The 15,826-nt window shown below is 38.2% G+C and overlaps 1 protein-coding gene across 4 annotated transcripts in view; it reads right to left on the bottom strand.

Moving 5' to 3' along the window:
- The window catches only part of Sac1 (phosphatidylinositol-3-phosphatase SAC1), a 677,000-nt gene that overhangs the window by 217,223 nt on the left and 443,951 nt on the right, over nucleotides 1-15,826 (bottom strand). For all 4 annotated transcript variants that reach the window (XR_016547569.1, XM_090383680.1, XM_090383679.1 and 1 more), the window contains exon 13: nucleotides 10,669-10,807. Coding sequence is in view for 3 of the 4 variants with exons in the window: in XM_090383680.1 (XP_090239806.1) it covers nucleotides 10,669-10,807 (139 nt within the window). In the remaining variant the exon portion in view is untranslated. The remainder of the gene's footprint in view (nucleotides 1-10,668; nucleotides 10,808-15,826) is intronic.

The raw sequence follows: 15,826 nt of genomic DNA, 5'->3' as shown, positions 1-15,826 counted from the left end.
AGTAAGAAAAAGTGGGTGGGACATGCTGTATGAAGTAATGAAATTATTAGATATGGCGTACATGTGGTAAGAATATACCCAGATCCTTGACATAACGTGGCCTTGACAATGCTCCCCACATACACACTACTCGGACTCCCTCCAGTCACTATCTGGCAGAGTAGAGGTACCAAGATTATACACTAGCTGATCCGGAAGCTTCCTAGAGAGTTACCAATAGGTTCAGTCCAGTGTACTAACTAGCGGCCGGCCTGCGAACACTGTTTTAGAGCTGTACTCTCGAAATATAAGGAATATTGGATCTCGCCACGACATTCATCATAACCTCAAAAATCATCAATCATACTGCATGATGGAAGAGATAGGGAAGGGTTGGCCGGAACTTAGCTCTAGAGACTAAACATGGGTTCCACCACTTCAAGCCTCCAATAAGCAAAGTGGTGGTATTTCACCTGTTGATGAGAGTCATCTACCACCTAGTACTGCCTGGTAACATAGAGGGGCGGCGTTCCTCCATGTGGTGTGGGCGCCACACCTCGACCCCTGCTTACGTTGGTTCACACCTGGGTGATCACCCACCATGTACTTGTGCATGAAGGTTATACCCAGGATTACTAACAGTCCCACCATCGTGAAGGTGCAAGCAGAGGATTTGGCTGTCATAGACCGTCCGGACTTCGCCGAAAATTGGGTCCACTTTGACTTGAGTGTCACCCGAATATCAGTTCCATCAGCGTTTTAGACTCCCAGGTAGCAAGAACAGCTTGTCTGGCATATCTGAGAGAATGTCTGTGACAACCTCAAGGACCAGTTACGAGCACTGTTCAATGGACCACCACTGTTAAAATCCCCTGCATTGGTGGTTCGATCTGGGGATTGGATGGCGGACGGATCTTTCAATCGATTCTCCTTTGTGGCGATTTGTCTAGGGATTGAAATGCAGCGATTCCCTGACCATTATTGGCCTTGTGGTCCTCTGTCGAGATGGGGCGTAATGGTCAGTCTATTTTTGGTTTATTTTTGTTTTGTTTTATTGTACTGGTTTACATCTCTCTTGGTGATATTTCACATAAATTTAGACCTGCTGCCCATCAGAGGGGGTGCCATTAAATTTCTATTTAATTGGCTTTCAAAATTCAATGAATTATTATTCTTACATTTAGATTTTTTAAATCATTTTAGAGAGTTTCTACTGTAATATTTTTTACTCTTGTTACCCTTCTCTTCCCTCCCCTGTTTGCTTGATTTAATTTAGGTTTAATTTTGACTATTTTTGCTCTTGTCTTGCCATACTGCTGGCATTATTTTATTTTTTATTTTAACTCTCATTCTAATTTATTTGTATGGTTATATTTCAAGCATCATGTAGAGGAATATGCATTTTGCTGCCTCTGATGTATGCTGTACCTTCTTATTTTATTTTATTATCAAAGATTCCATTTCCAACTATTTTAAACGTTATTCAAATATATGTACAATTATATATATATATATATATCCTTACTAAATGGACGCCAAAAAAAAATGTGTCCCCCAAGGTGCTGAAGTACCTTGGTCCGGTGCCGGCAGAGATTTAAGCTAGTGCACAGCTTGAAAAGAAATCACAATAAGAAAAATTATGATAACCCACTTTTACTGTGGAATTTTTATAAAAAGATTTTGAATAATAAATAAATAATACCTATTAAATTAGTTTTGTGCAATTTACTATACTTTTATAATTTTACATGTAAAATTAGTGACTATGACGCCATTATTTAAAATGCATCACTGTGAAATGAAAACGTGTACTGTGTGTTCAGTAAGTGCGATATTACTGAAGTATCAAATAAAGGGAAAGGTGACTATTAAACATACTCCAACAAAGAAGCAGGGTGAGCAGTCAAAATAATAAAATTATTCTTTTCTTGAGATCTCGGGGGAAAAAAAAAAAATCCAAAAGAGTTTAAGACTTAAATATACATATATACATTTTTTTTTTGCCTCATTGTACTGCTGTTTTTGGTGCCCTTAAAGAAACCCCAAATTCGAAATTTGACACATTTTGAAAATCATGGTGCAAAATGTGTCATGGTGGCGGGGGCTCCCTCAGCATTCTAGAAGTTTATATTTTATAAAAAACAAAAAAGCACTGAATTATACCATGGGGTTATTATTCAGGGGTTATAATTAAAACAATCATAATCAAGAGCACGACGCTGTAAGCATTACTGATTTGCTAAAATGATGTCCTCAAACAAGAAGATAATACTATAAAAACCAATTTAAAATATAACTGATTATTCCCTGATAACCTGACCCACTTTCTCCCAACTACGAAGCATAACTATTCACATAAGAGACTGCAAGTCCTATTCCTATCACTGATTATAGGAGGATACCACTGAGCGAGCAAGTAAAAATAATGGGATTGTTAATATTAATGGTGGCACTGATATTATTATTATGAGTACTGGCAAATGATGCTAGGAACAAGCTTATAATACAATACAGCAGATAAAAAAAAAAAAAAAAAAACCTGCCCACCTATCTGTTCATACCCTATAAAAATGTATAATTCTTACTTAAATTTATTCTAGATACTCCCTTCCACAACACAACAGAATATATAAGTTACAAGTTCTGCAATTTGCAGAACCAAAGTCTCTTTTAGTAAGAGTACTTCTTTGTGTTCTTTTTCAATCCGATTGCTCTTCTCTGCACACATTCAAAGAGATCCACATCTTTCTTAAAATGCAACTTCCAGATGTATACAAAGTACTTAAGATGTGTCCTAACCACTGCCTTATACAATATGATAATAACCTCCTTGTCCCTGTTGGCAAAGTTCTTGTATATCATTGACAAAACTGCATGAGATATTCTCACTCCTGTCTACACTGCTCAGAGAATATCATACTGGACTATACAATTACCAAAAGGGCTCTTTTGTTCTCCACTATCTTGAAAGTGGTACCAACTGATTGTGTAAATTATTCTGGGATTGCTGCTGCCCATATGTAATACCTTGATTTCACCAATGTTAAACCTCAATTGCTATCTGACTAATTACAGTCATTAAGCACACTGCAAATCATTACATCATCTGCAAAATTAGACAATAACCTTGATAAGTCTTCTTCAATATCATTAATAAATACTGGTAACACTGATCACTGAGTGAATTCTCTAATAATCAGTTCCTAAAATGGGTGACAAATCCCTCCCATCCAATTATCGTCCCACTCAACTTGCTTCTACTCTTTCTAAAGCAATGGAGAGATCAATTAATCACTAAAACCTTTCCATATGATCAACGATTACCAGCATGGATTCTGTCAGTCACTCCACTGGTGATAGGCAAAGGAAAAGTTCTTGTATATCCTTGCTTATGTTACCTTTCTAAGGGCAAATTCAATAGAAACATTTGGTGAAACTGAAGCAGCTGCTCTTGATGTTTCAAAGGCTTTTGATCGTTTTTGGAATAAAGGTCTTCTAAACAAGCTTCAATCTTATGATTTGGCAATTTTTTTTTTTTTTTTTTTGTAGCTAGGTATCTCATTGCAGGTGATGGTAGATAGCTTTCTGTCTTCTAACTTCACCACTAATGCTGGTGTTCCTCAAGGTTCAGTTCTTTTCCTCTTGTATATTAATGACTTTCTTCTATCAACCGGAAATACACAGTTTTGCTGATGATAGCACATTGCATTCCACCGTCCAGTTTGGGAAACCTTGCCCTGCAGCTTCAACTTCTCAAATATCTACTACCGATTCCTTAAATGCTGATCTCTATGTAATTGTCCAGTGGGGAAAAAATAAATTAGTTGATTTCAATCCTTCCAACTGCAACATATGTCCAAAAAGGATCTCACAAAAAAGATTCTTCTGCTACTATACTTATCTTTTACGACACTCTGATTTCTAGGCAAGATCATATATCTCTATTGGGGATTACCCTGACTTCTACTCTCTCCTGGCATAAGCACATCACAAATATTACTTCCTCTGCATCTAAAATACCGAGTCTTCTCTTTCGCTCTTGGCATTACTTTTCTTCCAAACAGCTGTCCAGTTTGTATAAATTGCAAATCCCCTCCTACCACGAATATTGTTCCCACATCCACCCTGAGAGATGTTTTGGGCATTTATCCCACAACTTATCTCAGGCTTCTAGATTCTATTCAAAAGAGGGCAGTTAGGTAAATTAATTACTTATCTCTAACAGAGTCTCTCAACTCTCTGTCTCATAGATGTGCTGTTTTTGCTGCATGCCTTTTCTTATAGATACTTCTATGGGCATGTTTTTCTGAAATGGCTTCTATAATTCTTGTTCTCTCCTCAAAAGCAGTTTGGACATATGTTGCAATCATTCAACAGCCTTTTACTGTCCAACTTAAAACTTACAGAACCAACTTTTCTTCTTACTCGTTTATTCATTCAACTTGCATTTTCTGGAACAACCTTCCTTCTTATATATTTCCTGAAAATTATAATATACGGGAGCTCAAGTCTAATGTAAACAAATATCTTCTTTCATCTTCTCAACCTTCAGTACATGCACAGTACTAAGTACTATATATTCTAACACCTCTCATGTTTCCAGTTTTAGCATTAGCATTAGTTGAGGCATATGATGCAAGTAAGCAAGCTTATACAGCATCAGCCAAAAAAAAAAAAAAAACCTTCCCATTTCACCCATCCAATCACTCCAAATGTTTGTCTAGTTCAGCCTTAAATTTATTTAAGCTATCAACTTCCACAACAACAGGAAGTCTGTTCCACCAATCAACTACACATTCGCCAATCAACTACACATTCGTTCCACCAATCAACTACACATCTATTCTACAATTGTCTTTCGTTAATTTGAATCTATGCCCCTCAAGTTCTTAGTCTGAGCAGGCAGAAGTATCAGGTCAGCATTGAGCCTGCTCAAACCATTCAAGGCCTTATAGACCTCAATCAGATTACATCACCGGTGCCTAGTCTCGAGATGCTGCAACTTGCAGAACTTAAGCCTTTCTTCATAAGCACACCCCTTTGTTCCTCTCACCAATCTTGTTGCCCTTCTCTGTACTCATTCTAGCAACACTATATCCTTCCTAAAATAAAACGAGGCCCCCAGACCTGTATACAGTGCTCAAGGTGTGGCCTGACCATTGCCTTATACAAGGGGTGGCCAACGAGTTGATTGCGGATTTAATTTCGGTCAATCACAATGAATTTTAAATATAGTCATCCCTCAATTTGTGCACCTTGTGCAATGAAATTTTTGAGATAGTAGATTGTGGCACATTTTGAAGGAAAAAAGCAGATCGCATCACAAATTAAGTTGGCCACTCCTGTCTTATACAAAGGGATAATCACCTCCTTGTCTCTGCTAGCACAATTCCTATATATCATTGACAAAACTGCATGACCTGCTCTGGCAGCCCATCTCCACTGCTCAGAGAACTTCATATCTGACTGCACCATTACCCCAGGTATTTTTTATTCTCCACCTCCCTGAGTGTAGTACCACAGAGTTGGTACATTTCTCTTGGGTTACTGCTACCCATATACAGTACTTTGCATTTGTCAATGTTAAACTTCAGTTGCCACTTCTCAGCCCACCTGCTAAACTTTTCTAGATCCTGTTGCAGTAGCATGCTGTCTTTAGTGTCAGTAACAACTGCCAACCTTCGTATCATCTGCAAACTTGGACATTAAGCCTGATACACCTTCATCGATATCACTGATAAATACACAACACAACAATGGGCCCAGCACCGAATCCTGGGGGACTCCGCTAATAACATTAGTCCACATAGAGCAGTGTCCATTTATTACCACTGTCTGCCGTCTCCCACCCAACCATCCCTTTATCCATTGCAGTAACTTGCCTTTAATGCCATACTGCTCCCATTTGTACAGCAGTCTTCCATGTGCAACAGTATCAAAAGATTTCTGAAATCCAAGTATATGATATCAAAATTATTTTTTCATCCAGTTCCTTTGTGACCACATCATAATATCCAATCAAATTGGTCAGAGAAGACTTCCCCTTAACAAACCCATGCTGTGTCTGAACTTTTGCTGCTGTCTTGTCTAGGTGATCCTGTATCACCTCTTTAACCAGTGACTACATTATTTTCCCTGGAACAGAAGTTAAACTAACATCTATAATTATTTGTGTCACTCTTTGCTCCCCCCTTTGTGAATTGAGGATACATTTGCACATCCCCAGTCCATGGGGACCTCCCCTGACTCTAAGGATGCTCTCATAATTAGGGCTAAGCATTTGCTTAATTCCCCTTGCTGCCTCCTTCATTATAACTGGATAGATTTCATATGCCCAAGGTGCCTTTTTTATGTTTAACTTCAACAATTTCTCCTCCACTTTGCTCTCAGTTATTACAAAATCACTTAGCTCCTTGTTAGAGTTTGATTAACTTCTGGCATTCCCCTCCTTGAATAACTACTCATGTGTGAATGTAGATGCAAAATACTCAGTCAGTTTATCAGCTACCTGAGCAGGATCATCAATAGTTGAACTATCTATGTTGAGTGAACCAATCTGATTCATCCCCTTCCTTCTAGAGTTTACATAAGTAAACTCTGACAGGTTTATTAGAATAGAAACAATTTTTATTTGAACAAATGAAAGATTAATACACTTTGAAAAACATGAAACACTGTTTGATGTTTTTCAGAGTACATTTATGTTGTAGCTACCATAAACTGCCTTTGTTTACATAAAAGTAAATTAACAAGTCAGGTTTTCATAAAAAAGATTATGAAAAAGATTAAAATCATTTTGACTGGCTTCATCAACTTGGTTAACTCCTTTAAAATATCTTGGCTTGGAAACTTTACCGATCCAAGTGGGTGCAGTTTGTACTGCCAACCTGCACTGCAGCATAACAGAACAACAATTCTTTGTCTACTTAATTTTCCACCATTATATAAGACCCTCCTTGAACAGCGAGTGTTTGTTTGGCAGAATATGGGCATAATATACCCATCTTGTCAAGATTAAAAATATCCTTTTTCTCATATTTTTCAAGAAAGGACTGTACAGTACACAACCAGTCTGTGGCCTTTCCTTTGCCAACTGATCCAAATTTGCCACACAAACACTTCATAAAACTAAGTTACTCATGATCTTAAATTTTTAGGCCAGCCACTGATACATTTGATGTTGTTATTTGTTATTTGGTTTTTTTTAGGAGCATTAGCAACTAAGGCCATAATGCTCCGGGATATGCGGTGGTCAATCCCTGACCTTTCTGCATCCTCCGTATTTGGTGGTGACGGGCTCGAACCCCGGTCTAATCAAGAAGCGTGTGCTACGCACTGCTGCTCCTTCCCACCTGGCTGCGGAGGCGCCGCCAATGCATTTGAAATTGCTAATTACGTTAAGCTAGATAATCAGCCTTTTCTTGCAAAATTGGACCTGATAATGGCAAAACAGATGCACACATTTGTTGGTATTACTCAAAGTTTTATTTCAAACTTCTGATGTTTTGCACCACAAATTTATTTGTTTTTTTACCATTTTTCCAGTGATGTTATATTCCTTTGCAATTTCCATTATACTTCATTCTATTCTATTATTGTCTAGTATAATTTTAAGTTTAATTCTCTCCATTTATGCCTTATCATCATTTGAACTGCTAGGTGGAGTTTAATATAAACAGACTTTGAATTAAATTTAACAACACAAATTCAAAAAGAAACATTAGTTGTTTCTTTCTAAAATAGCCAGGATTTCCACATGTAACCATGAACATCATGGGAACATAGCTTTCTTAAATACACGCGTTCACTCTCAACCCATCATTGCCAACTGAAGACGTGGATAACGAAAGCCACTTGTTATGGCTACTGGCCTCCAGTAGTAACAATTTATTTTCGACTTTAATATTGACAATCAAGGACGAAGACATGCACTTCTACTTCCTTGCGCATATTTTAACTTCTGTTTTTAAACCCCAACTTACTTACTCCTAATTTAAATTAAAATTATCATCCACCCTATTCAAACATCAATTGCAGATTATAAAAAAAGGTGAGTACCATAATAAATTAAGCTATGCCATCATATTAAGTCAATTATAAATGGTATTTTAAGTAATCTACAATTATCGAATTGAGATAAATATTAGTAAGATAAGAATGGCACTGCATTGGAGCTTCATAATTTAGATATTTAATATGTAATAACTACATAAAAATATCTTATATTTTGGAGTTTTGCAGCTCCTTCCTGGGGGTGGACTGCGAGAATTCAGCCCCTTCTTCCCCCCCCTCCTCCAAGAATGATTCAGCCAAATATAATAATAAAAATCTGACTAATATTAGGAGCTCTGATCCTCAGAATCAAAATCCTAGGTGTACCTGCTCTAAATATACTCAGTTTATACAAATTCTGATTTGTACAAATTAAAAATTTGTACAAATCAGATCATCTCATTCTCCTGCTAAAGGATAAGGTTTTCTACATAAACATATTTGTTTATTACAAAATTCCTTAATATGCATTATATAACCCATTTTTATCCAATGAGAAATAAATCCATTTTGTATGGTTAATGCAAAGGTCGGCACAATTGTTCTACTATTGCCATATGATCAGCATGCACGTGACCACCTTGTTTTGTATTTCTTGAAAAATAGTACTGACTTGTTAATTTACTTTTATGTAAACAAAGCCAGTTTATGGTAGCTATGATATAAATGTACTCTAAAAACATCAAACAGTGTTTCATGTTTTTCAGAGTATATTAATTTTTCATTTGTTCAAATAAAAACTGTTTGTGTTCTAATAAACCTGTCAGAACTGATATTTCACAAATTAACAACTGCCTTTTGTTATAATCCATTTCTTCAGACTGTCTTTTGTTATAATGTATGTATTTTTATGCTATTTTAGAAAGAAACAACTAATATCTTTTTGAATTTGTGTTGTTAAATTTAATTCAAAGTCTGTTTATATTAAACTCCACCTAGCAGTTCAAATGATGATAAAGCATAAATGGAGAGAATTAAACTTAAAATTATACTAGACAATAATAGAATAGAATGAAGTATAATGGAAATTGCAAAGGAATATAACATCACTGGAAAAATGGTAAAAAAACAAATAAATTTGTGGTGCAAAACATGAGGAGTTTGAAATAAAACTTTTTGAGTAATACCAACAAATGTGGGCATCTGTTTTGCCATTATCAGGTTCAATTTTGCAAGAAAATGCTGATTATCTAGCTTAACATAATTAGCAAATGCATCAGTGGCTGGCTGCCCTAAAAATTTAAGGTCATGAGTAACTTAGTTTTATGAAGTGTTTGTGTGGCAAATCTGGATCAGTTAGCAAAGGAAACGCCACAGACTGGTTGTGTACTGTAGTGTCCTTTCTTTAAAAATATGAGAAAAAGGATATTTTTAATCTTGACAAGATGGGTATATTATGTAATTAGCTGCCAAACAAAACACTTGCTCTTCAAAGAGGGTCTTATAATGGTGGAAAATTAAGTAGACAAAGAATCGTTTTGTTATGCTACAGTGCAGATTGGTAGTAAATTTAATTTTTTCAATAAAACTTTTGAATGCGTTAAATATATCAAAACCTCTAGTTCTTTCTTTTAACAAAACCATACCCAGCAGTTCTTCTCTAGAAACATGGCAGAATCATTGAAAACCACACAAACAAAAACGAGCAATTGAGCTGTATTACTGACATCTGTAGATTTATCCAGTTGATACACAAATTAGCAATATTAGCAAAGGATACACAATTAGCAATATGAGTGCGCAATTGTTCGCTCACATTTTTACTTATTTTTTCGATGTGCTGCATCACAATATTTCGAGATAATTGCAGATCTTGAAGAGCACTTTTAATTTCATTTTTGTTCTTACAATTTTCAAAAAGAGAATCTGTTATTTCTAAAAATGCGTCTTTGATGAACTGACCATCAGAAAATTCACTTGCACATATCACAAATAATGTTTTCTGTATCGTTACCATAGCCATCTTCTTGCAAAAAAATGGTTTGCATTTTTTTGCAAACAGATGGCTCACTTTAAATGATGCTACAGTTACTGCCGTAGATTGTAAGTTAGGTGTCACAAAGAAATTTTGTTGTGCAAATAATCTGGATTTAAGTTATTTTAATTTATTTTTTCTAAGGTCACTATTAGGTGGAAAACCCAATTGGTATTTACCATGGAGTGCGTTGAAATGCCTTTCTAAATTTCCTTTTTTTTGGGTATACCCATGGAAGCATTGAAAACATTCTAGTTCCCACTCTTGATGAAAATGATACATTTTACTTTTTTTCGTAGTATCCATTTTAAATCAAAGGGTATTAAATTAACGTATAAGTACTGTCCAGATATTAATATTGAGTAAGCTAAATAAGAATTCGACACATACACTATGCTCTCCACAGCGTAACTGCACGAATTTTCACTAGACAAGCCTAGTTGCTGCGCAGCGACAAGAGTAGTCACGTGGTTCAACGGATTTTAATAAGGTTATGCAGTGGGGTGCATAACAATAATAACAACATTTAGAATTTGACTAATCTATTTTTTATATATATTTAAAATTCATCATGATCGACCGAAATTAAAGCCTTGATCGACTTGTTGGCCACCCCTGATCTAAATGAATAAAACTGTATAAACTGATTTCTTGATTTTTACCTGTAGTTGGTGCTGAAGACTTCGCCTTGCTAAAAGACTTTGTACAACATTTGTGCGGTCAAGGCAATCCATGCAGTTAGTTCGGAATACACCATCTTGGAGTGAATTAACTGAGCCATCTTTTAGCATCATCAGGTACCTATTAAAAAAATAAAAGGTGAAAATCTCTTTTCTGGTCTGCACTTCTACCTACCAATAATGGAGTAGTGGCTTCTTATAAAATAAATAGAAACACTTGCACATCACAGATAATTCAAAATACTAAAAATCAGTTGAGGGAAATCTGAAATTGTAAAAAATTGTCACATGTAACATTTAAGTAACGTCTGAGTCAAATTAGACAATAATTATAATATCTTTATAATTACAATGATTCATTATAATAATTATATTATATAATAAACGACATTTTTTATGAAATTAACCATTCTTCATGTAGCTGAAGGGCAACATCAAGCTTGCTACAATTACATTAAATCTTATACTGTGAGGCGTATCATGAATCTTAAATTTGCAAAACTTAGTTTGCCCTTTTATCTGTGCACAAAAATTGATTTTCTACTACAATTCAGTATGCTATATAACTTATGTAGTTATATAGTATACTGTAGTTATATAGCATACTGTGCTTGATCAGCTCTTGATTATTCAATGATTGAATATCTTACTCTTCTTGGCATATGCTATGCACACATACATATATATTAATATCTCTATATTGAGCATTTCACTTAAATTATAATTTCACGTTTTCAATAAAATCTCAAGTTCCAGTAATAATGAAATACATTCTGTCACTTTAAGGCTTGCTTGCATGGATTCAAGCTCTTCAATTTTTTTTTTTTTTTAAACAATGATTTCTCTTTACACAAGAATAATAAAACTGCAGAACACAAATACAATAGCAGATGGAATGCTCTCAAGAACTAAACTACTGTTTAAGTGAATAACTATTTCAAATACTTATTTGTCATTAAAAGTGTGGTTATATAAATTTTGTATTTAATTTATGTAACTTAAATATACAAAAAAATATTTTCAGTAAAATGTCTGTTGAATACTAGAGTGGGCTGTTTCAATCCCAATGTGCTTTTTTGATTATTTGCATTTATTATAATAATAAGCTATTTAAAACTTAAAAAGCAGAGTAGAAGTTGGGGGTAGAATATATGAGGAATTCTTGTACCAACTAAACATAGAAAAGAAAACCTAAAAAGCACAGCCAAGAATGTACACATAACTAATAGCCACCTTAGAATTTAACAACAACAACAAGGCCTGATGCAGCCCAGTGGTCAGGAGCGAGAGTGCATAGCACGCGTTCTTTGAGTGGACCGGGGTTCAAGCCTGTGACTACTAAATATGATAAATATTTGTATTGACGATTTATTGTAAACTCTACTGACTTGGTTGTAGTGCTGGAGTATAAACAGAAAATTTATTTATTTATTTCTTCTTCTTCTTGGTCCTTAGCTGGCAGCTGGGGGAGGCGGTTGGCCACGCAACCAGTATGCTGCTGTAGGTGCTGCAGGGTTTCGGACTTGCTCTGTGATGTTCTTCCATACTTTACGATCCATGGCGTCAGTCCTGGCCTGGTTAAGGTCGAGACGTCGGCTCTTCAAGTCATTTTCCACTTGCTTGGCCCACGTTTTCCTAGGCGCAGTCCGTTGAATGCTCCATTGGGTGGGTCGTTGTCTCGAAAGGAGTGTGGATGGTATTCTGTTCGTGCCCATTCTACATACGTGGCCAAACCATCTAAGCCTTCGCTTCTGGATTTGGTTGGCATCTGGTGCGGATGGTATCATTAGTGATGCGGTCACGAAGTGAGATGCCCAAAATCTGCCGCAGGCATCGCATTTGGAATACCTCAAGTTTGTTTAAATCTAGCTTGAGACAAATCCATGTTTCTGATCCGTAAAGGAGAATGGGCAGGATCAAAGTCCGGAAGAGTTGGATTTTAGCCTTTGAGGAAATGTTGTTCCTCTTCCACAGACACCATTTGAGCGAGGCGAACGCAGTGGCCGTCTGTCCACTTCTGCTGTGGATTTCCATGGTGGATGCAACTTTCTTCTCCTGGACCAGCGACCCAAGGTATTTAAAGTACTGCACTTCCTTGATCTGGACGCCTTCGAGATAGATGGTGGCTTGCGACCCATCTATTGTCAGGGCCTTTGTCTTATCAGCATTGATCTTCAAACCGTATGGCCGGGCAATGCGGGCAATGTCGTAGAAGATGTCCGTGGCTTCAGAGTTGTTACCAGCAAAGATAGCACTATCATCGGCAAACATCAGGTCAGTCACATAGTGATCCTTGTCATATTGTATGCCCCGTCTGTTTCTGAATGCTTGCCTCATAATGGCGTCGACCACGATGTTGAAAAGCAACGGGGAGGCTACATCCCCTTGGCAGACTCCAGTTTGGATGGTAAATTCCTCAGATAAATCGTTCTGGATGCGCACCTGGCTGGTTAAACCATTCTATGCAGTTTGGAGGAGTGTGATGACTTTTCGAGGTACATGTTCGACCTCTAGTAGTTTCTAGTTTCCATAAGGCAGGCCGATGGACACAGTCGAAAGCACACTTAAAGTCAATGAAAACAATGACGGTTCGCTGTCCACACCGGATCCTCTCCTCCATCAGCTGACGGATGGCAAAGATTTGATCACAGCATCCTCGCCCGGGTCTAAATCCCGCCTGTTCTTCTCGACTGGTTTGCTCGCGATGTTTTTGCAGCCTTGACTGGATGATCTTCATAAAGACCTTTCTGATGATGGAAAGGAGGCTGATGCCACGGTAGTTCTTGCAATCCCGGTTATCACCTTTCTTGTGGATCGGTACGATAATGGCTTTCCTCCATGTTAGCGGAATTTGTTCAGTGCACCAGATGGTTTTGAGGAGTGAGTGTAGTCGGCGAAGCAGTACATCTCCCCCGGCTTTGATCGCTTCTGTGGTGACTTGGTCCACTCCTGGTGCCCTGCCATTCTTTAGGGATTGTATGGCTGCTTTCACTTCTTCTACTGTAGACTCAACATCGACCATGGAGACTTCAGGGGGATCGATCGATAGTGCGGCTTCTGGCGGTCCCTGAGGTGGGTCGTGATTATACAATGCTCTGAAGAATTCACTCCACCGTTGCAGGCGTTCGGACGGTGATCGCACGAAGGTCCGATCAGCATTCTTGATGTTGTCACTAGTCAATTTAGTCTTTCCACTCAGACATCTGAGGGTGCGGTAGAGAGTGCGGTACTTGTTCTTGGATGCCACCACTTCAAGATCATCTGCCACTTGGTTCCAGTATGCTTCTCTTTCCGCTGTCATCCTCTGTCGGACTTCTCAGTTTAGCTGCCAGTACCGTTCAAAGTCGACCAACTTTGCCTGTTTCCGTTTGTCCACGAGGTCGAGGCACTCGTCTGATATCCATGGTTGCGTTCGACGTCGGGCAGGTGGACATAGGGGCTTGGCACATTCCAGGATGGCATCAGAGATCTGCTTTTCTTCTTCATTTATATCCTCGGGCACAGCTAGCGTCTCGAAGCGGTTGGATAGGGCGATCTGATATGCCCCTTTGTTGGCAGCATTCATTAGCTGCCTCCAGTCCAGCTTGGCTGACCGAGATGACCTTTTTGCATGCCGTAATTTGAGCTGCACCTTAGCCCGGATGAGGTAGTGATCAGATCCGCAATCAGGTCCCCTCATGGCACGAACGTCCATGACTGATGAGCGAAATCGGGCGTTGATCAGAATGTAGTCCAGGATTGCTGAGTCCTTGCCAGATGGATTTCGTCATGTAAGTTGATGTTTTTGAGGGTGCTGGAAATGGCTGTTTCCGATGATCAGGTTGTTAGATGCGGCAAACGACAACAAGCGTAGTCCGTTGTCATTGATCTTCCCATGGCCAAACTTGCCCACATTGTCGTTTCCCAACCAGATCTGTCCACGCCAATGTGGGCATTAAAGTCCCCTGCGAGGATGATCACTTCTGTCTGTGGAATTGAATCCAGCGTATGTTGGAGCTGGTTGTAGAAGTCATTCTTGGTCGGGTCCAGGCTAGTCTCAGTTAGTGCATAGGCGGAGATAATATGGGTCTTGATGGTGCTCTTGACAGTAAGGACTGCCAGGCGGTCCGATATTGATTGGAAAGCGATCACACTACTGGTGGCCTGAACATCGACCATAAAGCCCACTCCTGCTTCTCGTTTCTCACCACCAGAGTAGAATAGCATAACCGCTTCGTTAGGTGCTGGTGGTTGGATGATCATTATTTCCAGACCCGGTGAGCCTTAATTCGGATAATGCCGCGATTGATACCTTGCACCTAAGTAGTTCTTGGGCAATGATTTCCTTTTGTCCAACGTGGTGCCCCGTTCGAACATTCCATTCGCCAATGCTAATTGTCCTTTTTGGCATAGTAAGCTTATTGCTATGGCCAGTGGTCCACTTTACACCAGCACCCTGGGTCCCCAGTGCTGGCACATCGGCTACCACAGATGCGGTAACATTGTTGTAAGAGCTTGTTCTGTGGCCAGTGGTCCACTTCACACCAGCACCCTGGGTCCCCAGTGCTGGCGCATCGGCTACCCCGGATGCGGTAACATTGTTATAAGAGCTTGTTCCGAATTTCATGCGGTTTCTTTATTTATTTATTTTTTTATTTATTTATTTATTTGATATATACTGCACATACACCAATGCTAGGAGTATAGTAAATAACTTTCATGAATTTGAGGTGGTCTTTACCTCAGGATTTGGTAATCCTGAGGTAAAGACATCAAAGGCAGATATTGTTGGGATACCAGAGACATGGTGTCACACAGAGATAAGGAATGCAGAACTGGAATTTGAAAAGTCAGTGTGTACAGAAATGACAGACAAAATAGAAAGGGAGGAGAGATAATGCTGTTAGTTAAGAAACACACAAAATCTAAGGAAGTGCATCCAGCTGACATGGATGGACAGTGCAATGATGAGTCAGTTTGGTGTGAAGTAAGCACTGGGAAAGCAAAATTGAGAGTAGGAGTGTGTTACAGGCCTAATGACTCAGATGAGTACAATGAACAACTATACAGAGAAATAAAGTGGGCCAGTAAACCAGATTGTCTTATAATGGGGAGTTTTAACTTCACAGATATTGACTGAAACTTATGGATTGGTCACTTG

Source organism: Mastigoproctus giganteus, chromosome 10 (assembly GCF_048544385.1).
Source record: "Mastigoproctus giganteus isolate SK-2022 chromosome 10, ASM4854438v1, whole genome shotgun sequence".
Lineage (NCBI taxonomy): Eukaryota > Metazoa > Arthropoda > Arachnida > Uropygi > Thelyphonidae > Mastigoproctus > Mastigoproctus giganteus.
The sequence above is the reverse complement of the archived record's forward strand: the minus strand, read 5'-3'. Positions and strand labels throughout refer to the sequence as shown.